Source organism: Lonchura striata, chromosome 1 (assembly GCF_050655825.1).
Source record: "Lonchura striata isolate lonStrDom1 chromosome 1, ASM5065582v1, whole genome shotgun sequence".
Classification (NCBI taxonomy): domain Eukaryota; kingdom Metazoa; phylum Chordata; class Aves; order Passeriformes; family Estrildidae; genus Lonchura; species Lonchura striata.
In genome coordinates this window covers 92,608,715-92,634,998 of record NC_140703.1, presented here as the reverse complement: position 1 = coordinate 92,634,998, position 26,284 = coordinate 92,608,715, and the positions used below count along the sequence as shown (strand labels likewise).

The 26,284-nt window shown below is 38.8% G+C and overlaps 1 protein-coding gene across 3 annotated transcripts in view; it reads right to left on the bottom strand.

Moving 5' to 3' along the window:
• The window catches only part of RASA3 (RAS p21 protein activator 3), a 170,399-nt gene that overhangs the window by 77,066 nt on the left and 67,049 nt on the right, over positions 1–26,284 (bottom strand). For all 3 annotated transcript variants that reach the window (XM_085558461.1, XM_085558441.1, XM_021545628.4), the window contains 2 exons: positions 14,533–14,650; positions 3,242–3,345 (listed from right to left, as the gene is read on the bottom strand). In XM_085558461.1, the coding sequence (XP_085414587.1) occupies positions 3,242–3,345; positions 14,533–14,609 (181 nt within the window). In that variant the 5' untranslated portion in view covers positions 14,610–14,650. The remainder of the gene's footprint in view (positions 1–3,241; positions 3,346–14,532; positions 14,651–26,284) is intronic.

Genomic DNA, 26,284 nt, shown 5'->3' with positions numbered 1-26,284 from the left:
GAATTCTCACCATTTTGACCCATATGCACACCCATATTCTCTGTCTCAAAACCAGTCAAAAAAACAATGCAAAGAGATGTCAAACACTGCAAATCGCACATAAGTAAATTCACAAGCTCAGTAACATGTGGACTTTAAATTAGCCTCTCCTGGATGGAAGACACTACCCCCTAACTCCCTCCTCTGAAAAAGTTCATTGCTAGATGAGCATGAGTAACCACATTTTCTGCAATAGAAGTCTCTCATGATGTTACTAGTAATCTTTGGAATGCAAACAAAGGGCCTCTGACTGCAGAATTTGGTGGTTCAGGGGTAACAAGCTCATTTTAGCTCTACTCTGACCATCCTCTTCAGTAGGGACATCTCCCAAACCTTCCTTGTTCAAGTCTCTTCAAGAAAAGGTTTGAGTCTTAAAACTGAGTGGAAGATACACACAGAACAACTACTCTTTTAAATGTTACAGACTTTTACAAATTTAGGAGTTTTCTTGTTCAAAAAAACCTCTGTTGAGCTTTGCAGCTGCTGACTTCCATACTGTAAACAGCCACAAGCAGTTACTCCAGAGCACTGTTCTCTTTCCAGAAATTTCCTACTACAAGCAGAACTTAGAGAGTAGTATCAAACTGACAGTAATTCTGGATTTCTTTTTCTCCTCTCCATTGCTATTTATCACACTTCCATATCTTTGAAATGCTTTTCAAAATACGTCTCAATAAGGACAAAGGGGAACAGAGGGAGGGGGAGAGGAAAAAATACTACAATACATTATATGCACTGTAAAATCTCAATGTAGACAGGAAACACCAGAGTTTTGACTTCTAGTGCTATATCAACACTGTCACCAAGCTATGTGGTTTGGTTGACACACTGGAGAGAAGGAATGGCATCGAGGGGGACTTGGACAAGCTGAAGAGGTGGGACCATGGGAGCTGTGTGAAGTTTAATGAGGCCAACTACAAGGTCCTGCATATGGGTCAGGGCAATGAGAAGGCTCAAACACAGGCTGAGTAGAAAATGGATTCAGAGCAGCCCTGAAGAGAAGGACTTGGCAGTGTTGATGGACAAGAAACTCAACTTGATCCAGCAATATGCACCTCAGATTTCCGAGGGAAGTGTATCCTGGGGCTGCAACAAAACTGTGTGACCAGCAGGTCTAGAGAGGTGATTCTGACCCTCTAACTCTGCTCTTGTGAGTCCCAGCTGGTGTACTTTGTTCAGGTCTGGGGGCCCTCAACACAAGAAAGATGTGGACCTACTGGAATGAGTCCAGAGGAGGGTCACTAAGTTGATCAGAGGGCTGGAGCACCTCTCATGAAGACAGGCTGTTCAGCCTGGAGAAGACATGGCTCCAAGGAGATTTTCCAGCTGCTCTCAGTGCCTGAAGTGGGCTGTCAAGAAGGCTGGAGAGGGGCTTTTTGTAGGGCATGTTGTGAAAGGACAAGGGACAATGGCCTTAAACAAAGAGTAGGTTTAGAGTAGACATTAGGAATGAATGCTTTTCTGTGAGGGTGATGAGGCACTGGAGCAGGGTGCCCAGAGAAGCTGTGGGTGCCCCATCCATGGAAGTGTTCAGTGCCAAGCTGGATGGAGCTATAAGCAGCCTGGTCTAGTGGAAGGTGTCCAGCATATTTCAACTGAGGTATTGAAACTAAATGGCTTTTAAGGTCCTTTCCAACCCAGGCCCTTCTATGATCCTAAGACCAGTATAGCAACACACCAGTTCGCCTACCTGTGGATTCTGCAATACATGCATAAATTAACATTGCCATTTCCTAAAGAGAGTAAAAAATGAAAACTTGATCAATCATTCAAGCATGCAAACAAAAGTCTTTATATTTTCTGCATGTCCTCTTCACAAACTGCTCCCAGAACCTTTAAGATTACTCTAGCAGCTCCTGAATAATTCCCCTCCAACATCAGAGCTTGATTATTAAAATATGAACTTAGGAAACATGGAGAAAACAAAAATATTTTCACTTCTCTATCTGCAATTTCACATGTCTGACATGTATTAAGTGGTTAAGAGACTGTTTTTCCAAGAGAAGGAGTAAAGCCCTGAGCAGGAAAAGTCCCTGGCCTGTTGATGGGTCACTGCAGCTGTTGAAAACTGGTGACACACAAGAGATCAGATAATTTCAACAAAGAAAAACTCATCAGTTGAAAGAAGGGAGATGTTTCTTTCAAAGCACAAGGGAAACTAGAGATTAGAAAGAATAAAATGCTTTCCAAAAGCTCACTCAACAATCAGAAATTGACTCCCTCCTCCCCAGGATGCTATACACACATGAACTCATTTATGGGCAAAAGAAGAATGACCTGCTTTCCCATGTGAAACAATAATTAAAGAAAAAGCTTGTGTCTGCATGACAAATTACTGTAATGTAATGATACATGTAAAATATCTGCACAACCACTCCATAGTTTAATATAATAAATTTTATGCCATTATATAAACTATTGCTCAATATCCTTATACAACTTCCTCTCTACAACTGCTTTCAAGATAGCTATAGCCATCTATTTCAAAAGAGATGAATAACTGAAAAAAAGCCCAAAGTGTTTAAGTAGCTTAAAATAGAAACTGTTCCCTTCAATAACAACTAAGCTTTTACAAAGTTTTTATTCCCAAAGAGATAAATGGAGTGTCACGCAATTTGCTGTAGATGTAATGCACAGCAAATAATATCTGGAAAAGCAGGAATCTTGTCAAACAGGCACTGGAAGTTTTTTAGAGCTATTCTGTAGGTGACAGTTTGCTCTGTTACACTCCACAAAATTCTGTCATAATTGTACTTGGAATAGGTACCTATGGCCAGTAGTTATTCCTCTGCTTGTTGTTAAGGTAGCCATAGTTTAACAATACTGCAGGCATGCAAGTGTGGGGGCCCTGGAAAACTGCAAGACAAAAGGCCCTGCACTTAGGAAAAAAAAAAAAGTAACATTTGCAGTAACAAATGAGTTTGTCAACATTTAAACAAGCTTTTATAGCCTATTTTATTTAAACTACAATCTGCATTCGCTATCACAACAGACAGGGCTTTTCTCCCCAACTTTTTTATATACAATATATAATATTAAAGGCATTTTTGACAACTGACAAAAGAAGTACATTACTGAGCAGCATTTACCACTATCATCATCAGTCTTCTCAAGACCCCAACTCCTAAGACTACAAATAATGTAAAAGTTAATATCCAAGAGAAATAACCTGTAAGGAAAGTAGTAATTTATGAACACATACCTATGATGGAATCCCTTCGAAAAACATCTCTGTCAAAAATATAAAATGACAGATGGCGAAAGGTCCGAGGAATTTCACAGTAAAAGTCTTCTCCATAGAAGGGGCTGAGTGAACAAAAAAAAACCAACATACACATACACAAAACAAAAGGAAAATAGATTAGTGTTGGTATCCTGGACAAGTTGGTATGTTTATATTTCACACCCAGAACATCACTCTGGGCTGTGATGGTCTTTCCCACCAATGAATGCTCACTTTTAAGCACTGTTCCATTTTTACTCTTCCTAAATATCTTAAATGCTCACAGAACAAGATTTTTTAAGGAGCAAAAAAAGAACAGATACTTCTTTCTATCTGGAAAACAAGCATCCCTTTACAAAGGTGGCAGAGACCACATTATTTGTTAACATACAGTGCCTTGAAGGGTAGAGAGGCCCCTGCTGCCAAAGAATGCTTACAGTAGACCATCAGGATAGAGATCACAAGAACATACTGAACAGGATGAGAAAAACACAGCATGGTTCATGGGGGTTTTTTTTAAGCATTTAGCATACTTAAAATAAAATGCCTACAGCCATTGCATCTTTTCTCATCCGCTGCAAAGTTTCTTATTTAAAGTCAGATTCAGTCAACTGACAGTAAGTTATTAAGCCTTGGAGCTGGCACCTTGCTTGTTACCTCAGAGCACTGAATATCTATTTTTGCATAGTGGAATTATATAGATTTTTTTTTTTTTTACAGTAAGACTTTTTTTTTTTAAGACATCATAAAAAAAAAAAAAAAGGAAGTACTATCTCAGCATGAAAAGCTCTTTAGAGACCTAAGGGGCTTTCTTTGGATCTTATCAATTTAAATGGGGGGAGGGGGAATTCTCAGACACCTGACAGCAACACTTTCAGTTTCTTTCTATCAAATTACATGGTTAAGGATTTACTCCTAGGAACTATAAGCATATATCAACATTATTTATTCATTGACAGGTCTACCATTTTACACAGACCTTTCATTCCAAGTCACTCATGCTTCAGTAGATCTAAATGAGTGGATGCACTTCAAGTCACATGGACAAATACAGCAAGCACTGCAGATGTAGACTAAAAAATACATCTAATTCAAACAGACCGAAAGCTAGCAATTTTTTTCTTCCCCTCTTCACAGACCTCCTTATTGCTTTGGTTGATCTCAAAAATGAGACACAATTGTGCTGTAGTTTAAATCACTATTAAAATTTTTGTTAGAAAATTAGATATGAAAAAGTTATTAATAATTCCTTGAATAATCTTTTATATTTTTCAGAATTTTGTCAGGAAAGATCATTTCCCTGGCTTCTTTCAGGGATATTTTATACCACCATATGTTATTTCTGCCTATAATAAAAATACAGTCCCCAAAAATCACCACAGTCCCTCAAAAGCTAGCTGACAAGTCTCCCTTAAAACACAAAGGCACTGGAAATTAGCTCATCAGTCTGTGAAGGGAAAATGACATGGCAATTTCATGAAATCCAGTGATATCATTCAGTGTTCACCAAGAACATTATTGAAGTCATGACTCCAGTAGCCACATGGAAGAACAGAAGCTGGAAGAACAAAGCCCAAGGCATACCCACAGGTTAAACTTCCACTCTGAAATGGCTTCCCATTCCTTGAAAAAAATGCAGCCAAGTTATAAAAACCAACGTGAGGCACACTCAGTCATGCCTACTGTGAAGGGAGGGGAAGAAAACCTGACAGCTGGAAATGGCAGCTGGTTGGACTGTCCCAACTGCCCCATCTGATTCAGCACTCCTTTTTACATCCTCTCTACCCATTCTGCTCTGAGAAGTTTCATTTGGAAAATAGAATTTCACAGCCACTACTTCAGGCTCAAAATACCTTAATTCTTTGTTAAAAGCAGCTTCTACCAAACTGGGAGCTACTTGAGTGTCCCAGCAGCCATGCCTCTGCTGGCAGCCCCAAGGGACTCATTTTGTGCACATCACTTGGTGCACGTTTTCATGTGCAGGCTTAACCCTAGAGGGCCAAACAAATGCAAAAATATTGCCCAAATACTTAGTGCATTATACATGCAAAACACTTGCATCATTCTGAGCTTTAACACTCTATTCAGCCATAAAATTGTCCTTTCTGATAGAAGAACATGACAGATGAATTTATTCATGAATGACCTTAGAATGAAACAATACTTAATGAACTGTGGATTATACATCCAATCCTCTATCTACAATATAAGGGAAGCTTCAGTGTACTGCAAGTCTAAATGCAATATAAATAAAAGTGACTTATACTGAGCATAATTTAATGATTCTGGAGGGAAGAGCAAGGAAGAGCAGGGAAGAAACATCAGCTAGAACTTTTGGCAAATCCCCCTATTAATGTTTGCCATGGGTGTTGAACAGAGGCAGAAGTCAACTAAGATTACACCACAGCAAAATAAATGAGTCAGAAAAGCAGCGTGGACAACAGGAGGTACCTAGCCCAATACACAGAATCAGAAAGAGACTAATTAACAGAAGAAATGCTGTGAAGGCTGACTGAGCCATGTGGGAACCATACCAAGTCACTACTACTGGCACAAGGTTTATTAGTGTGAGCAGTGCAGTCTGAGCCCCTACCAACAGAAGAGAAGCTCTGTTCTGCTCTTGGCTTCTTCCCCTCTGAGATCTTGAGCCCCTTGTAGATTCACAACCTCTCATCACTCAGGTCACACCACTGAGGTGCACTCGTTCTTAATTAATTTAAGCAAGCAGGTTTCCAACACAAGCATACTCACTCTGCACTGGGCAATTAACCAGCAAAGTTTTAACTGTAAGAATACACATCAAGATAAATCTGGTATGTTCTGGTATGTAGCTCTGCAGAAACAGTAACTTCTTTCTGAAGGAAGCAAACACAACCACACAAATACTTCCAGCTTCCACTTAAATGTGTGCTTTTTCTCCATATATCTCTTCAGAACAGTACTTGCTTTGTCTTCCACCAAGACTTGAAGAGCAAGAGGTCACAGCAGTGAAATCCCATGATTTATTTCCCAAGCTAACTTATCTTGAGCGAGAATCCCAGGGCTCCAGAATGGTTTTTCCAAAAGAACAGCTAAATCCCTCCCCCAGTGTCTCCTCTCTCTGAAAAGCCAGGATTTGTTTGATGGGAATTCAGTACTTTTATTTTGACAGAGCAATTAATAAAAAGCAGCAACATCTGCCTACCCAGCTCTCAGGAGCCTGACAACATCCTCCAAAACAAATACTGGAACTAGCCCGGACAAAAACTCAGAAATCTTTCAAGAACTGAGTTCAGATTCAACTTACAGGTTTTGAGTTGAACTTTCCTTGTAGCTGAATCAGCCCTGCACTCAAGGGAAATTTTAATCAAAGTGGAGGAGTGACAATGGGGACCTCCTTTCCAACCCTGGCAGCATAGACTGCACATGAATGTGATCACAAGGGAAGGGCATGGCCAAGACCAGTGCTGCCATCATGTCAGTTTCTCCTGGACTTCAAAGAAGTGATGGGATCTAATTGCTGAGATCATAAACTTGCAAGGTCAGAAACAGTGGATCTCCCCTGAAAAACGCAATTCATCTCCTTCTGAGCTGAACATAACTGCATTTTCAAATCCAGCTTCTTCACAGTAAGGACTACCAAGTTCAGAACAGCTCTGCTAATTTTGTTTTAGTTCTGCCATCATAGCAACAAGTAGAGTAGCAGCACAGGTATCAGCTAGTCTTTACTTATAAAACAGGGCTTGTTCTTAAGTCACTGTCTCTTGTTTTCCTGATGGAATTTGAAATGGAGAAAGATCTGTACCATTTTTTAAAGCCTTGTGTGCTCCAAGCTTTCAAGCACACAAGGGCCTGATCCTTCTATTCCGAAACTGTCACTTCACACCCCTTTTCTCATTTCATTTTCAGTACATGCACATATCTTAATATGTCCTGAAAGTGGGAAGCCTGAGCTCAGCAGTCCCCTTTTTCCTTTAGGAAGCACAGGGCTCTCTTACTGTACAGCTTTTGTACAGCCTCTATCACCAACACACACACTGATCAGTCTCTCCTCAGGACACTCTCCCTAGTATGCTTCCACAGCTCTCATGACAGAAGAGATACACACAAAAAATAAAGTCAGACAGATACATAAAACAATGCAACCTATTTGAACCTTTAGGCATACTCACTCTCCCCTCACAAAAACTTGCTTGTTATGAATGCTCATGGCATGGGAGCAAAGTATGTCTACTTGGAACACAGAAAACAAAACTAAAAAAGATCCCTCTAGGTATTGTTTCACTCACAGCTGTCCAGCCCTCCCCATCTCAAGGTATCTGTTTTTTAATGTCTTCTAATGCATGTTTTGGCAGTGGATATTTCCAGGAGGAGACAGGGAAGGAGAGGAGAAAGAAAAATTACTGTGCAAATCAAGTGGAATGAAAGCAAATAATGAAGAGAATCCTTACTTCAAACACAATAATACCCTCTAAAAAGGGTTCAGAAATCGTTCACATTTACATATTTATCAAATTCCAGAAGCATACTTGCAACTTTATTTCATAGCTTCATATATCTACTGACATCATCACAATATTAACAGAGAGGAAGAGCTTTCATAAAACAAATGTTAATGTAAGAGCATTTCTCTAGTTTTAACCTGTGTTACAAAACCTCATGCTTGTTTTTCAAGACTTAGGATTCGCTAAAGCAGTTTTGTTTTTGTGTTGGCACCAGTACTTCAGTGGATGAAGTGAAAGAGTTGCATGATGAATAATAATGAAACCCCTCAAACCAGAATTCTTTGTGTATGTTTTTTTTAAACTGCTTTTGTGATTAAAAGTAAGGACTATTAACATGCCACAGACAACTCCAAATCCTCTGACTATTTTAAAAGGTTTAGAAATACTGAATTCATCCTGCTGCATGAACTGAACACCAGAGTTCACATCACAATGTGAGCAGGAAGCAAAATCAGTCTGTACAAAGGAGCACACTTGTTTGTTTCTACTACTAAGCTTTTTCTACTACTTGGCTAATGCTTTTTACACTATGCTCTGCAGCATATGTAAGGGAGTGAGGTAGAAGAGAGAAAGTTTATTCAAAGCAGATACAGCAAGTCAAAATCTGAATGCACTTCAGTCTCCTACTAGACACAAAACTAAAAGATAACAGGCAGTAAGAGAGGCTCTGTAAAAGCCAGAGTTGGTCAATGTCACAATAGTTTTATGATACAGCTTATTAAAAATTACTAATATTATATTTGAAGCACAGATTTGGCAGAAGACATGCAACAGGAAGTGTATGGCACAGGAGGCAAAGATATCACTTATGCCCACTTTTGAGAGTGCTGGCTGTAAGTCTACCAGACACCCACTGAGCCTAAGTGAATTTTTTTCTCATGTCACTGTGCAGAGACACTTGGATGAACAGTGCTTTGTTACACCCATAACCAGCCCTACTACACAGAGAAAAAAATTAAGCAGTGTGCATTTTCTCAATCCTGTGCTCAGAAGAGACAGACACATGAGCTATAGTTATCAACCTCACTTGACAGTTGCTGGTTTGGCTCAATGAGGCTTACAAGGATTATGATAAACTGAAGCAGCAGTCATTTGGCCCCTGGTCACCTCCCAAAATATTCTGTAAGATGACACACACAAACAGCAGAAGTCACAAACATTACAGCTGCATTTACTTTTTTTTGTTAACCACCCAAAGCAGCCTACAACACTAACAATTGTTACTCACATGGGTGGCTTTTCATATAGATAAACACTCTCATTCATAAACCCTGCCTTGGGTCTCAAGGTTCACTTTATTCTCTTTCTTCCATTAAGTCTTGCTTCCCTTACTCTTCCCAGCTGTTACTTCCCTGCACAGCCATGCAGTCCTTGGCTTCAATAATATCCCTGACCAGGCTGAAGTCGTACCCCTACCAATCTTAAGCCTTTCCCTTAGAGGCTTGGGGTGTTCCAGAACTGAAGTTAATTGTCATTAGGAATTCAAGGCATGGTTAGGTGCTGTCACATGCAGAAGACAGTAGATCCTGGGAACTTGCAGGAGTGAAGCTGCAGAACATACCACAACATCCACCTCAAGGCCTCTCTGCTTAAGGCCTCTGGGCTGGGGAAAGCTGTTATTTCAAGGAGGTGAGCTGGCAATCTAAGAATGTAGAAACAGCTAATGGAGCTAACTCAGATACAACAGCTAATTTTGGCAACACTCCAACTAAGGGAAACAACTTTGTGTTTAAAATTTGAGACGTGGCCTGTATCCAAGATGTTATCAGAACGTGAGAAGTTTAGCAACACAGTCATGAACTCCAAACACACAGGGAAAAAGGATTTCAGCAAGCTAGAATTAGAAAATAACATTTAATACGGCAGTAGAATAACTTAATGAAAGTTCTGAGAGCTACTGACTGAATTTGTTACCTGATCTAATTCTGAAACAAAGCCAGAGAAACCACTTTTTAAAGAGAACATAGCCTTAACTATGAATTTACAGTACATTTCAATATAGTCACAAGCCACAAGCACACTGCAGACTTGCAGTTCTCATAGTTATGTTCACCAGAGACTAGCAAAAAAAAAAAAAAAAGGCTGAGATGGGAAAGTGGGGCAAAGTGCCTATGGCTTCATTTGCTGTTTCATTCAGACTTTGATCACTATGTTTAGCACGTGAAAAATTCCTCAGTGAAATAGTGGTGAACTAAATAATCACAGACTCAAGATGCTTGGCTCACCTCTCTAAAGCACACACTGTCAGACATTTGATTCTCAGCATACGACAGATTTTGCCTTTATTCATATCCTTGAAACAAATTTAGAGATGTCACATTCCTTCCATTCTTCACCTATGATTTGAGAAGCTGCCTTGATTTCCTGTTGCAGCTGACACTGCCCTTTAAGTGAATGGGCACATTTGATGCAAACTGCAAAGGCGAAGTCAGCCTTAGCACCAACAATCCAACAAAGTTGGTCCTCAGGAAATATCTGCAGCTAGGAAACACTCCTGGATAGTGGAGCCTGAAGTAGGGAAAGCTTCTAATGTGGGAAGATAAGCGGTTTATTGAGCAAAGGGAATTAATAGGCAAAATTCTTGTCAGGCTGTTTACTTGCAGCTCAGAAGCAAAGAAAATTTGTAGAGCTCTGCATTTAAAAAAAAACAGTCACTCTAACATGCTCCTTAGGACATAAAATACATGAGTCCCTTCACATATATCTTTGCTAGGTTATATGGAATGCATCCAAATCTATTCAGTGTCTTTGTAGATGACGGTAATAGAAATATTGAATGACAAATACAAAACAGAGAAGCATATTAAATCCTGGCTCTAACTGACCTCTCCCTCATATCTTATGACTTGCATGTGACCTTCTTAGAATTTAGTAAAAGCTTGTGCCAAGTTTACGAAAACAGTGCTGCTTGAAGAGTTCAAGATTCTCTCCCTGAGAACTTGGATTTCTTGGTGTGACCAATTCACGTATTCACTATTCTTGCCCAAAGATCCCCGGAGAAGGGGGATGATTCTAAACTACCCAGATCACTTTCACGTTGCTCTGTGGCTTTGTAGGAAGTCCTGCCCCAGTGGTAACCTACCCTGAATTGTTTCAGTCAGACACTACTAAGTTTATCACAGCAGCCCCCAAAATCTTCCAGCACAAGGCAGCAGTGCCCAACATCCAGTTTAACAGCAGCCAAGAAGTTGGATGGCAGGAATTATTTAAGTTCCATATTGTAATTTATGAGCCCCACCTGACTGCTGAACAGAGAAATAAGATTCACCATGCTGGCTCCTCTCGGTTTTTGAGACACAAATTTACATAAAGGGTATCAAGCTCATAGATATTCTCTTCAAAGCCCTGGTAAGGGCACTTGACTGGACAACAGGATGTGCTGGTTCAATTCTTTTGAGTTCTGAATGATTCGTGTATTGGTGATTTAAAAGGTTACTGCTCTCAGCTGTCTTCTCATGCCTCTGCCACAGACTAATAAAAAAAGAAAATACATTGCAGAAGATTAGGACAAAGCTCAGGGAGGCAACTTCTTACACTGTCCCATCATAAAACAGGAGAGGATGAGTCAGAGTCTGAAGGTTCTATGACAGATATTCCAAGCAAGCCAGAATTGGACATTCATCCAAGTCCCTCTGGGAAGGAGAGAACTGCTTCCTTTTTTCCATCTTCTAGTTCTATTTAAGCTTTACACCAGGAGCAGGCCTGCATGGAAAAATATACATTTATGCAATGCCTAGTAGAAGCCTGAAGAAGCTCAAGTGAGAAAAGAGTGGGGAGGGGAGAAACAGTAATTCCCAACTACAAAAGACATTGTATCAGCTTTTTCATGCAGGTGAAGGAAAAAAAAAACATTCAGAAAAGCTGCCAAAGATGGGCTTCTCCAGGATAAATCTGAACAAGACATCATTCCAGTATCAGTAGTGCTAGGGCTGCATATGAAAGACCTCCTAATTCAGATTTTCACACAAAGCATTTTGCTTTCTACAGACTACATGAAAATAATTTTTTGAGCTTTTTGGAAGATGAGGGAGCTATCAGCATCAGTAAAAATACAAGCAATTCTTAAAACCTTATAGTAAGCCAGTCCTGTGCCAGACATGAAGTGATAGGAAGTAGAAAACAGGTATGAACAACAGACCAGAGAGAGTGATCTCTCCTTCAAACTGTAGAGAACTGTGCCAAGCCTGTGTCACCCAGCCACACAGCATTTCGGGGAGGACTCAGTTTAGTCAAGCATTGGCCCAGCTTCACATCCCTGTTCCCAAACATTGTGTATCACTGCAGCAATACCTCAGAAAAACAGAGCAGCACAATTCATGATTACACTGACAAGTGCCTGCCAAAGGAGCACCATACATGAGAGCAGGAATTTCTCTGCTGCACAGGAATTATATGGCCCATAGGGCACATAAGCCTCACGTGCCCAATAACTCAATGAGATAAATCCATCTGTAAACAAGCATTAAATAATGAAATAGCATGACTGGCTCCTCATCCCAGAATCCCACAAAAACAATAGGCAAATGCAGTAGGGTCTGGTATAATTTGAAAAACATCTTCTGGAAATCTATGTATGCATTTGTTTTAAAAGATGTAAACACAGTCACGAAAGAAAGTAGCTGTTTGAGTGTGTCTCACAAAGTAAGAGCAATTCCTATCCACATATTGGGAAGACATCCCAGGATTACTACTCATGTATTTGGGATTTTTGTCTACTTTTATGGCCCAGAAAACAAAGACAGGGAAACACCTATAGGGCTAAATGCAAAACTGAGTTGCTATCAATGTCTGTAAGCGAATATTCAGAGACTGTAAAAGCAGCAAAGTTTTCAAAAATAGTATTTGAAAACAGAAGCTCACACAGGGAGAAGGGCAGGCTCCCACTGAAGACAGGAATTCACTTGTAAAAGTAAGAATGATGAAGGAGACCATCTTTAGTCAAGCCTTAGATCAAAGAAAATAGGTCCATAATAGGATTTTGAGAGATCATCTGGTCCCACCACTGTTTCAAAGCTGGAAGATCCTTATTATTTAGTTGAGACTGATCATACCTATTATGAACCTATTAAAAGCCATCAGCAATAAACGCAAAAAACAAAATCTACTCCAGTGCTTCAGAACCTTCAGCAGAGATTTTTCTTCACAGTTAACCTTAGCCTCAACTTCTTTCTCCACTGCAATTTGAGTTCATTATTACTCGCAATATCCATACTGGACAGGCAGAACAGTTCCTCCCCTCTCAACGTTTTGTTTTGGTAGACGGGCTGTTTGGGGCCTTTTTTTTCTTTTGTTTAATTTTTTTATCTACATTTTTAAGTCTACTCTCATCTCTTTTCTCTAGGCTAAACAATTCCAATATTTTAATCTTTCCTCAGCACTTACATTTTCCAGACCTCTGATCATTGCTCAGTTCTCCCCTGAATTTCCTTCAATTAACAAAATGAACTTAAGTCTTGTCAGAAAACTAGACACTTTCCAATTTTGCACAGCCTCAGTGTACCTCTCCATCTTTATAAGAATCTAAAAACAGACGCAACTTTTCCCACTGAATGAATTATACTTGTTGCTTATTTTTATTACTAAAGTTTATTTTTTCAATAGAAAATGCTTGGATTAATTGAAGGAAATGACATCAACTATTCTCACATATCCTCACTTCCTATCTTACATCTCCCTGTGAAGCACTAATGATCATCCAGAAAAAAAAAAAAACAAACCACAAAACAACGAAAAAAGTATATAACTTACAAAATCACTTAAAAAAACCAACTGGTTCAGGGATACTAGGTATAGGGATACTACATGTCAGCTATAGGGGTGAGGAAGAAGGCATACAGAGCAATCTTTGCTTTTTGTTTGTATACCAGAAATAAAAGAGCATTAGCATCATCACTCAAAAACACCAAGGCTTAAAGATGACAAAAATTAATGTGAAAGAACAATTAAGGAGACTTACAGTAATAAATCCCACTCACATTCCTGAATGTGTCAGGTACTTCTGAGTAGTTGGGAGTGAGGTCTAGAGATACTTCCTGAAGTATATTATTTCAATAATAAGACAAATAGCAAATTCCTAGTATATTACTCAAATTGAGAAAAGGGTGAGAGTTATCTATTAAAATAAGAGTTATGAACTTGATTGTTCTTTGATGCTTCTTTCCTCTCCGCTCAAAAAAAGCCTTGCTTACCAGAATTTACATATATACCCAGCCTAGTTCCCTTCATTTTTTATGTCTAAGGATTTCCAGAAGAAAGCATTTTAACCTTAGCTACATGCTTCTCCTTTTCTTTCATTCTGCATTTGACCTCTGCAATCTCATAGGAAGTGTCCAAGATAATCAGATAGGCATCTTAAGTTCAAACCTCTCCTTTCAGTTACAGCCTCGTGACAGGGAAAAAAATAAAATTCTTAACTCCCTGGGGCAGCCAGACCAATGCAAAATTCTAAGCCTAGAAAGATGCAAAATGGAGTTAAATGAACCTTTTCTAAACTGAGATTTTAAAAGCTTAGGGAAGTACAAAGCAAATACTATAGAAAGAAAGGAGAATTGGTGGTACATTGTTAGGAAAAAAATTAATATGGATGCCTTGGCAAAGGCATTTTCCCCTTAAATACTGGTAGGTATCATGACATTACTGTTTTTACCACCAGTGTTTTTAAAACTGGAGGAAGAATCCTACTTATCCTCTCTTCTTCCCTCAAGAAAGTATCTTTGGAATATTAAACAAACCTAGTAAGAAAATAATGAGAAGAGTTAACAGAACATTCATATATGTATCTGTTACCATAATGACTTCTCCACTATTTTGGTCCTGAAAACCTCCTCCTGGTCCAGGTTTACAGTACAGTAGCAATCTCTCATCTTGTTTGGCCCCGGATATGTAGGAAGATTTTTGGCTTCACCTAAAGACAAGAAAAAAAAAAAAACAGAAAAATTACATATTAAAATGTTATCCATAAATTAGTCATCTGTCAACTAATGCACTGACAGCAACACAGCTAAAGCAAAGTATTGTATTTTCCTTCTCAAATGTGAAGTCTCCATCAAACTTTGCAGCAGTTTCCTGTTTCCAATTCAGCAGGTCCTGACAGTTACCAGGTTTACAGCTCAGCTAAGAACTCAACTGTCTGTGGCATCCTATTTATTTACATGTATTTGGATGCAGACCATCTCCTTCCATACAGTGTTTAGGTTTTGATCAATACTCCCCTAAGATACCAAGAACACCACACAACATAGCAACCAAGCTTTTCAGTACAGCCCACTGATTTTACCCTAAAACCATTAGCAGAACACACCAAATGAGCTGTGCAGATCACAGCTCCACCACTCAACAGTGATCTGGAGACCAGAACAGTCACTTCAGTTACAGCCAACAGCCTTAGATCACAGGCTGGATTTCAAAGCACTCTGATGGGATAATCAGCACTTGTGAAGCTGCCTAAAGTCCTTGCACAAAGCTACCATGCAAGTCATGATTAGTCTTCAATATAAACATTTGTTTCAAAACTACAGCAAGAAGTACTATAATTAACAACAACAAAAAGGACAGGACTGAGGAACCCAGAGTAACCAAGAGACTACCAAACCCAAGCATATGAAACATGAACTTAACCACAGTTTTCCCCTCAACATATTCATTAACAACCAAAGCCAAGCACCAAACTTCCTTGGCTGACAAACCAAAATCAAAACTTTGCAACAGGAAACTGGACAATGCCGCTCATCATTTTGCTAAAATATGTATCACTATATGAATGAGTGATTTAATTCTAGAGACAAAACTCAGACCTAAATGTATGTCTGCAATGCTCATGGTCTGTTTTACTGTCACTCTTCCAGTAGCTGGAGATTATTAGCACATAGCATGGGTACTAGGTCATTCTGTCCTGGTAAAAATATAGGGAGTAAGTCTAAAACTGCACAGACCAAGGGAACACAGACTTGTTTGTCAGTACCAAGGAAAACGCTAAATGATGGTAACAACTGTAACTTTCTATCCAATCGCTGCAGCTCAGCTGAAGTACACTTTCCTAGACATGCTTCCCAGTCTCTGGCTGCCAAATAGCTTCATACTAGTGACAGAACCACCCCATTCTTTTCAACCCTATCTTCAGTAAAGACGTATTTGTCCCACAGCAATGTGATGCATGAGCCTGTAAATACTGAAGATGCATAGCAAGGAAATGCTGAGCCAACCTGCAACCTCAGCTATTAAGGAAAGGCACAAAATGACACAGGATTCCATGTTTTCCTGCCTATGATCTCTTTCTGCACACTATTCACACGTTTTTGCTAACTGACCCATGGCATGCCCTTGGAAACATCACACAACCACACTTCTCAAAAATGGCTTGCATATGGGCGACTGTATGTGCATGTTTTCTGAAGCTAACCATGGACCATATACAGAGGCACTAAAAGGGGACTTGAAACTGTTGTTTCAGACAGTAATGCCTTACTTCAGAGCTCTTACTAAATAAGTTTGTTCTCTCAACTCAGCTGATACAACTCGATAGCTTCTTCCCACTTCCTTCAGAGCTGTAAGACACTGGATTAAAAAAAGCTGTCTCCACTGTAATTTGAAGGTGTGACTGGAACATCTGTTGGCACACTCAATGTGGTGTTAAACTAAGCTGAAATGTTAGCAATAGTTCAACTGCAGCAGCTCTAGACAAAAATATACTACGGATTATTGATGGCTTGCTCAGTCTGCATTAAAGTCTATCCTGCCATACTAAACCTCCAAGTTTTATTCTTGTTAGTCTGAGTTCAAGCAAGTTACAAATCAAATGCACTACTGTCACACAGACTGAGGCCTCCAAGAGGCCTCCTCTCCCCCAAAGCAATCAAATTCCTATTAATTTTTCTCCATTACAGTGACATGAGACCAGCCTCTTTCCTGGATAACTGGGTACAGTTCCCCAGAGAGACAGCGTCAACAGGAAGCGTTTCAATAGCAGACTGATAAGGAAGTCTTCCTCCAGGGCTGGCGCACAGTTCTCACGGTTCTTCCAAGAGAAAGACACACAATATTCAAGCTCAAAATCAAACCAAACAGTAACACAGCTTCCCTTTTTCTTCACTCTTCCACTTCCTATTTCAAGCTTAATGCATCACATGAAACCAAATCTCTACTTTTCACCTTGATTTCTTTTTTTTGATGTGCACAATATTCACTTAAGTACTTAAAGGTAATAGTTATGTCAAGTACTCTAAGAACATTTTGAAAACTCAGTTCTTCTTTCTTAAAAGACTTACAGCAGGAAAGCCCACAATATTGAAATCTAAATGCAGTGTAAAAAAAGACACCATTTAGCATCACTGGAAAATGGCTGCCTGCATAGTCTGTACAGCAAATTAAAGGTCACCACCATCACAAAGCTGGAAAGTGCAGAGAGGAAAGATAGAGAGAGGAGACATTTTACAGTAATTTCTTTCTTCAAAATGAAAACTACCTCAGAAAACCACGGAGACCAGAACAAGGAATTAATTGACCAACCCAATATATTAATCATGTCACTGACTTGAGTAGCTTACAAAAAAAAAATACTGTTTCCTCCCAACACCAGCAGTCGCCAATGGCTGTTTAGATTCCTACAGCACTGAGCAGTTGAGAAAGAAAAATGTATCGAGCTTTCAAGCATAGCTAAAGACTCAGCTCTCTAGCCAGACATTTTAAGTCAACAAACACACTCTGTTAGAGCTTCAGTTGCTCTTTAGATTCCTCCAAGACAAAAAAGTTCCCTCTGTGGCACTGTTTTGCCATCTACAATGAAGCTGAACAATTTGATCAGTATTCTTTTGGATTTGCTACCAGCAAAATGAGAAAAAAAAAAAAAGCCCCCTTAAGACATGATACAGTGATGCACCATTTCCATTTTCTCAAAAAACAGAGCTGATGAGATCATTTATTTTGGGCAAGAATTTAATCACCTGACCTTTGTAGAAGAGACATCTTCATCAATTGCATTTTCAAAAGCCAACTCCAATTTTTTTTTTCCTCCCTTCTTCATATGCATGAACCAACTGTACACTGGAGAACTTGGAGAGGGTTTCCAGATGAAAGGTCAATACACCCACCTTTAAAACCTTCCATTTTCTACTTCTACTAAGAAGAAATTGAATGTTTCTTGTGATGTCTAAGACCCTGACAATTTAGACTACACAAGCACTTTGTTTTGGAGCATAAGGCTTCCATTTGAAGCCACAAGAGCAGAATAATCTGTTCAAGTTTGCAATAGCTTTTCCCTCTATCCCTGCACCTCCAATGTACATAGGTCCTAATTTAACTGCACACCGAACTCAATTTAGCACTAAGTACTTAAACCTAGCAAAGCTGATTTCAGCTGTGGAAAAGTTAACATTAGGTATTTTAGACAGGCCTTAAAAAAAGACTGTACAATTCTGAATATGTCATTGGCTTGCTATCTTCTCCTCATTCTTCTCATAGAATTACTACAAGGTTGCTACAGTTCAGAAATAAACTACCACAGCAGCACACATAGCTTAGCTTGAGCCAGGCTCAGGGAATGCAACAAGCTGGAGAAAGATAAAGGAAAAACTCGATTGTACTCATCTTCCTTGTTCTTTCCCATGTTGCATATTCCTGCTCTGCTAAAACACTGGCAATAAAAGGAAAGCAAGTAAAAAGATCTCTCCTGCACATATGGCAAGGAAGGACACTGGGAGCATAACTGGTAAAAACTAAAAAAAACCTCTGAAAATGCTTCTAGGAATAAACAAATATATGCATACATGTCCCTAAGGTTTTTCCACTTGAATTTTTTGAAGCATCTAGTATTTTAAATTGAATTTAGATACTTGCCATTGTGTCATCTTTGTTTCTGATATATTTCCCCAGATGCAACTTTCTGAAAAGCAAAGACAACATGACAGCTACATATTTTATCTACCTTTTGCAACAAATTCCCTGCTCTTGTGCTGCCAAATATTGGGTCATCAGCACACATCTGCCAATCTGAATGCATTAAGGAAGACTTTATAACGCATTAACAAATTTAGCTTGCTGTTTTCTAGCAGCAACATATATGACCATGATGGCATGAAAGAACCATTTCTTACACTGTTTCAGAAAACAAACAAAAAGCAGAAACCTACCTCCAAAAAATAAATCCAATAAAAGTAGCTGAGCTTTCAATGCCAGAGCATTTGACTTCAGGGAGAATGCTGAAAGACTTAACTACAGAAGAAAAACACCTAAAATCTGAAAAGGGCATCATATCCAAACCCACAATAATCCACCCTGTTTTTGCTATATTCAGGAAAACACTCTTCAAATAAGCTTGCAGGGAAGCATTTCAAGAACAAAAGCAGAGCAGCAATGTACGTCAAGAATGAAAAGCTTCTCCTGTTCTCATTTAAGCTCTATCTCAATAGAGATGCTGGAAATCTTGCAAAATTATCTCAAGCACTCCTTTCAAGTTTTCTTTCTTCTGAAAAAGCATTATTGCTTGAACATCCACAGATCAAGCAAAAAAGGGAAAATGTATGTACACTCAGACCTCTGATTACCACAATTTATGCTTACAAAGCTACTCATGCACAAAATTCTGCATATATGTAAAATATCAAGATGACAGCAAGTTTCTAATTTCTATTTAATTTTATTTGAAACAGGAATATAATACCACTCAATGTCAATTAACACACAGGAATACCTAGAAGTTCGTGCCTATACATTAAATTTTAACTGAACAGAAACAATTGTATTTATGTTGAATGCAGGGAAAGCAGTTCATTTTTTTGCACATAAAAGATCATCTTTTTTGCAGATGAGATGGGGACTAGGGGAGGGATATGACTGCAAGAGCTCAGGAAGAATATATTGAGAAAATAATCCCTTTTAGTATTGAAATGGTCACAAATGAAAAACTTCCATCCACATTAGAAACCAATTTTGTTACTGAACAGCTAATGTGATAATTATATGTCATTAATGTAATGTTTGAAAGCAGAATATATGGTTACATTTGTATATTATTCCTGTATGCAGATATACTGTGTGTATCTCTCAGAAAATAGAGTTTGAATTAATTTTTGTCAGTCCAAATAGAAAATAGCAATAAAATAAAATAAATTTTTAAAGTGAAGTTCCAAGAACCAGTGTACCCAGCATGCAACTATGGAGCCGTGTAAGCAGCTTAGTGCTCCTTTGTACTTCTGTAGTAAAATCAAAACAATGAACACTTTCTAAGCAATACATGCCAAGTGTCAAAAATGTTCTTTTCTCTCCACATCTGTGTATAATTCTCAAAGCCTAAAAATACGAAAAATGCATGAAAATTAGGTATCTAAAAAGGAAATTGATATATCAAAAATAATTATTTCTTTTAAAACTGATGTGGCTAGTAATGCTACTAGTCGAGCAATTTCTTTGCCTTGACCACTAGCATATATGTACACACACATACATACAACTTTCATCTCATGGAAGGACAGATTGCATTATATTTCTAAACCAGGTCAAAAATAGCCATCTGTGAAGAGATTTTGATGATCTGGAAAATGAGATTTTTAGATGACCTGTTCTTAATCTAAAAGCCCTTGCCTACCAGCCTCTTTCCACGTGAAATGGTCATCACGTTATCAGGGAAGGCACTTCCTCAACCAAACACCACTGAAGACCTGGGCATTAGCAACACCCCCCAAGTAGCTCCATGCCACAGCCTCGACACCACAGCGATGCTTCAGCAAGCAGCCACCAAGGGAAGTACACTACATTAATTATAATTTTTTAGACAGGAGTATCCTGTGGAAATCCTCTTGGCTTCAGGGAAAGAGCATCAACCCCAAACCTTCTGACATGAAACTGAAGACCAGCACCAGCTGATATCTCTATTCACAGCCTAGTGACAGGAACATTTGGTATCTGTTAAAACCCCACCTGCATAATCCAACAGTACACCCAGTGCCATAGTACTATACTACCTCCTTTCCCCTCACATGATTAAACTTAACCTATACCAGTTAGGAACCTTCCTACAGATCCTCCTCTGATCTGGAGCCTGTTCTGGCACAGCAAACAGACCTTTCTGTCCCCTGTAACAATTGCTAAGCCTAAGCAGCCACAGCCTGCATGGTGAACAGACTCAGACCTATCACTCAGAATGGCAAGTAGCCAAATTCCCTTTTTCCTATACCTATGTGATCAGACATTCCATTTCTCCTTTTGCAGCCCTGAAAGTCCAAAAAACTGTTCATATATCTTGCTTTGTTTTTCTGGGTGGAACAGAAGCAGCTGAGGATATTTTCACTGGAGAGCAATGAGAAGCTGCAGGCTGACAGTCTTACTTTTCTCATAAGAATAATGAACAGAGAGAAGGCTCAAAAGATCTTGTCATGATCTTAAGTACTTAAGTGCTTACAGCACCAGGGCTGTTAATCAAATCCCAGGACTGAGAGGAAGGATGCTTATAAAGCTAGTTTCATGAGAGCTGCTTGCAAAATTAGGATTTTAGTCTGTACAAGAGGAGGAGCATAATTTTCCTCAACTCTTTAATAACTGCTTGCATGCTACTTGCCAATGTTGTGGTCAACAGCAGGCATCAGGTTTCTCTAAAGATCCCCTTAGAATAGTAACTTAATCCCACAAAATAAAAAAATACACAGTCCAGCTGCTTTTTAACAAGACTGAAGGTATTCTGTGTAAAAGGATACTCTGAAGGTATTCTACTATTTTAAAGTAGGATACTGCCAGGAAAAAGGTGTTCTCAAGGAGTTCACATTTAAATTCAGTTTTCCTGTGGTATTCTGGAGGAAGCATTGTAAGTTGCTTTGATGTGATTTTTTTCATATTTCTGCAGAAAAACAGATGAATTAGCCACACTCTGCCTTTATCTGTGCTGACACAAAGTTCCACATATATTATTTCTCAATCCAGCTTGTGTTTTGAAGATGGTACTTTGCATCAAGACATCTCACACAACTCCTAGCTGCATTTGATAGAGACTTGTGAGGTTTATCCTACAGGTTCAGAACTGTAGGGACTGGCTACAAGTTGTTCTTTAGCCTCAGAATTATGACTTTCGTACAGACTGTGCCTTGTGCAGCTCTCGGGTTTTCTGGTTTTGTTCTGAGGTGGGGCATTTGTGAGGGGGAGTTGCTTGGTCTGGTGGTAGTTGTTTTTTAAAAACGAGTATCAGCTTCCTAAAGTTATAAAAGACCTTCTCTCAGCAAAGTTTAAGTCACTGAACATCTGTTGTGGGAGGCCATGAGGGAGAGATTCGGGCTGCAGGAGGGGCAGAGTAGCTGAGAGGAAGTAACTTTAAACAGACTATTCCATCATGGAGCTGCACTGAGCAAACAGCGAGCAATTTCAGCTATTTTTAGAAAAACAGCATGACACAGGAAATACAAGCAAGTGATTTACAACATCAAACAACAAAATCCAACAACAAGTGTTCCCTTTTGAGAGCCTCTGTACTTTAGCATACTTTAAGATTGTTTCTCTGTAGTAAGGAACCTAGTCATTGGTAAGGAACGAAAGTACTGTTCTCAAAAACATCAGCATAAGCAAAAATAAATGTCTGTGGAAATAAGTATTTTTACTTTCATTTATATTATTCACAGACAAAACTTAAAGTAATATCACATAAAATAAAACATCCCATTTTTTTAAATTGTAGATCAAAGAGCAGCAGTGTTGAAAAAAACAACAAAATACAAGCAATGAAAAAGGAGTGATGTCCTCCCTCTTCCAGGACACTAATCACTTCTATCACAACAAGCAACACTAAAAATTTTTACAGTAGAGTAATATGAAAAGCACAAACCCACCAAAGGAATAATTGCTGAACAGCCAAAGCTTTAGTGGTCCAGTTAAGAAACTATAGCTCTTTCCTCTGATGATTCCACTGTCCACAATGGTTCCTGCTTTAGAATTACATATTTAGAAATATCTTCACCAAGCAGAGTCTCATAGGATCAAGTTTAGATCATGTTCAGTTTTGGTCCTCTGCATCCACAGTGTTCAAACCAAAATAAAACCTGGCTATTGAGAAACTGGGGGAACTTAAGCAGAGAAATTCAAGGTAATCTTAAAAAACATCTAAGATTTAGGAATGAATTGAGAAAAGAGTATCTTCCAAAACACTCTTCCTATTACAAAATTAATGTGTAATTAAAAAACAATTAAAAATTAATCTCATAAGGGAGAGAACAAGGCATTGATATTTCCTCAATTTGCTTTGAGTCTTTCTTCAAGAACAGTGAAAATAGGTACGTTCCTATAATGAGAAATTTTTTTCCCATTTAATTATTCATCATGTGTTTCTTCACACACAACGAGCAACCTCTGCACTAAAGAACAAGATAAAAGAAAACCCTTTAAGAGAAGTGTGATCATAACCAGTTTTCAGTCTACATGCTTATCAATGGGTTTTGAATGAAAAAGGGAAATCATACCTTTCAAACCATAGTCTGAGGTGGCTGACAAATGCTATGTTACAAACTCAGCTCTCAGATTAGGACATTATCAAACCCATCTACAGTATTTGTCATACTTCAGTTACCAGGCCTTTATTTATATAACATTTTTTTCAGTAGAGTAAAACAAAAATAATTTCCACTTGAACATTATTAAGGTTGGTGCCTGATAAGATTATAGGTGACTTTAAAAAGTTTCTTTCATTATTGATTAGCCTGTACTGCACAGATGCATGACAACAATACACAAGAATTTACATAAATTATGCTAATTTCTTGTTGCTAGCTCACAGATCCGTTAATGAAGCAAAACCAATGGCATCTCCCCCTCCAACACCTTGCCAAAAAGCATTTGCACTTGACTATCAAAGCAACCACTTGCCAGCTTGCAGTGCTGTGCAGCTAAACTCTTACATCTGCAGATGCAAGGATACACTGCACCTGATCTACAAACCAACTCATTTCTTTATGCCAAGTAACAGGACAACATGCCCCTGCTCTGAAGCCACGCTGCCTTAACTACAGCCACCTCACAGCTTGGCCCAAGAATTTCTTGAAGTAGCTACTGCCAGAACATCCACACACTGACAGAACTGGACCATTATCATCCAAGATCCTAAACATGCCATTTACCATGTCAGCAGGCTTACTAAACAAGTATCTGTTTTTTCAGAAAACTCATCAGCACAGCATTTCCAGCTCCTCGTTGAAATAAAATTTTCACTTTGAAAATACAGATGAAGACAAACTGACCTAAGCTTATGGAGGAAATTACAATGGTAACTACCACTTCCTTAAGCCTTGGAAAGTTTGCAAATTGCAAGCTAAGAATGTATGAGATTACTTTAAAAACAAGCTATAAAGATCTACCCACAAATCTAGAGCAGTATAAGGGACTTGATTGACCAGCACTGAGCAAAATGAACTGTAAAAAAAAAAAAAAAAAGAAGAATTCTCCCATACAATTTCCCAGTGTCCCGGGTGGTGGCTGGGGGAAGAATCTTTCAAGGATATGAAGTTCACAGGCACAAATACCTAAGCATTTACTTGTTCTTGCTTCATCTGCAGTCACAGGATCACGTCCTCATCTCTCAGTAAGCAAGACCTAAAATACTCATCTCTGCACAAAGTAACTGCCAAAATACACAGTTATGTTGTCTTCCAGGGGAAGCCAATGCAGCAGGATTAAACAAACTTCACAGCAACACAAGTCTGTCCTATTCCAGAGGATATTCTCACAGAAACAAGAGCAAGACTCAAAATTAAATTTTGGTTGTCATTAATCACCTAGAGGATAAGTATTTTCCAAGTCTGGCAATGTTTTTTTGAAGCTGGATATTGCCTATGAGCTGTTCATCCACACCCACAAAATCCATCCGAAGTTGAATTTTAGCATATCTCTTTAGTCACCACGCAGATCTGTCCCACACAGAATGAAAGGAAAACTAACAATGTGAACTAGTATTTGTAATGATTGTGAGGGTCTGATACCTGTGAGAATCATGAGAATTGGAGACAGAACAAGACCACCACAACAACCTTCAAAAAAAAAAAACAAACCAAAAAAAAAAAAACCCCGAAACACCATTATTTGGATGTCTATAGATAATCTCATTTTCTCCCACACTGGTCTGCACCTCCGCCTACTTCATGAGCATTTTCCTGTCAAAAAAAACACTTAACAACTTACAACATGAAAAATGAAGCTGTTCATAAGAACCAGAATCAAAGTCTAATGTGGAACATTACCTCATCTTTCCTTCTATTCACATTTTCATCTATAAACTGTAACAGAGCTTATAACCATTTATTTCAGCAACTTCCAATCCTTTACTGTGTCATAACCCTAATTCCTCTCAAGGCACAAACCAGACATGACTCCTGGGCACATTCATAAGATGAAATACTTTGCACAATTTAGATGCCTGCATTAACATCTACTGTTGACAGACTCCTGTGTAAAAGGATTCAGGCCATGAACATAACACATTTACCGAATCATAATTTGTTGTTCATTGACTAGATTTGGAGTTTAGCCAGCTAACAGCAACATCTGGGTTATGTGTTTACAGCCACGGTGTACATATTTTCCCCTCTCTCTTCCTACTTCTGATCTGGTCAACAGACATTTTCTGTATTAGTTTGTCTTTCAAACTGCTACTTCCCACAATGAACCATCATCCCTAAAATCTTCTAGTACCAAGATAAAGAATTTCAAGAGCCTTCATAACAGTACATTACATAGGAGGGACTAGAAACTGCTACTGTCCTAAAGTTGTTCAAACCCTCCATTAAATCTCAGCTCCATCAGATACTTCCACAGTTTCTACCCTAAACACAAAAGTCTGATTCAGGTACCATGACAGTATGCCATCTATGTTAACAACTTTTGTTATTACCACTGCTTTTATAAATCTATAGGTTTCACAAAGTTTAAGCTGCTAGTATGTTTGCAATGTAGTTTTTGTTCCTAACAGTATAGTGAAAGAAGTCAAGTTTAAGCAAGATGTATTTCAGCACACTGAATTACTTAAAATTCATCTGCCTTATAGACAATTCTTTGCTAGTTACTATGAGTCCTGAATTTAATAGACTAATTTCAGTGGGATTCCAATAATATGCCAATTACCATGACTATATTTTTTACTATAATGATACTGCTGAACTTAACTGCAAGCAGTGGGGGAGCACGCAACGGGTGAGCAGGCAACAACCTGTAGTGCGATTTAGTTTTTAAACAGGATTTCAAACAGTGACTAATCTGACTGCCCAGAGAAGGGGAACATCACATGAATCCTGGCCTGAGGAACAAACCTAATGAAGAAAGCATGACTCATTGTGCAGGCAATGTGATGAGAACCAAACGCTTGATCTTCCAACGTCAGTAACTATGGGAAGAGAAAACACATTTACTTCTTCACTCCTCAGCACTGAGTACAGATAACACAGGCACAACACTGCAGAAAAACAATGCAGAAAAGCAAGAATCTGAATATAGTCATTTATTTACAAGCAAGGATCAAAACTACAGACTTCAGAAGTTTGTGTAATGTGTGCTCCACAAACACATCATTTGATAGAAGCACTTG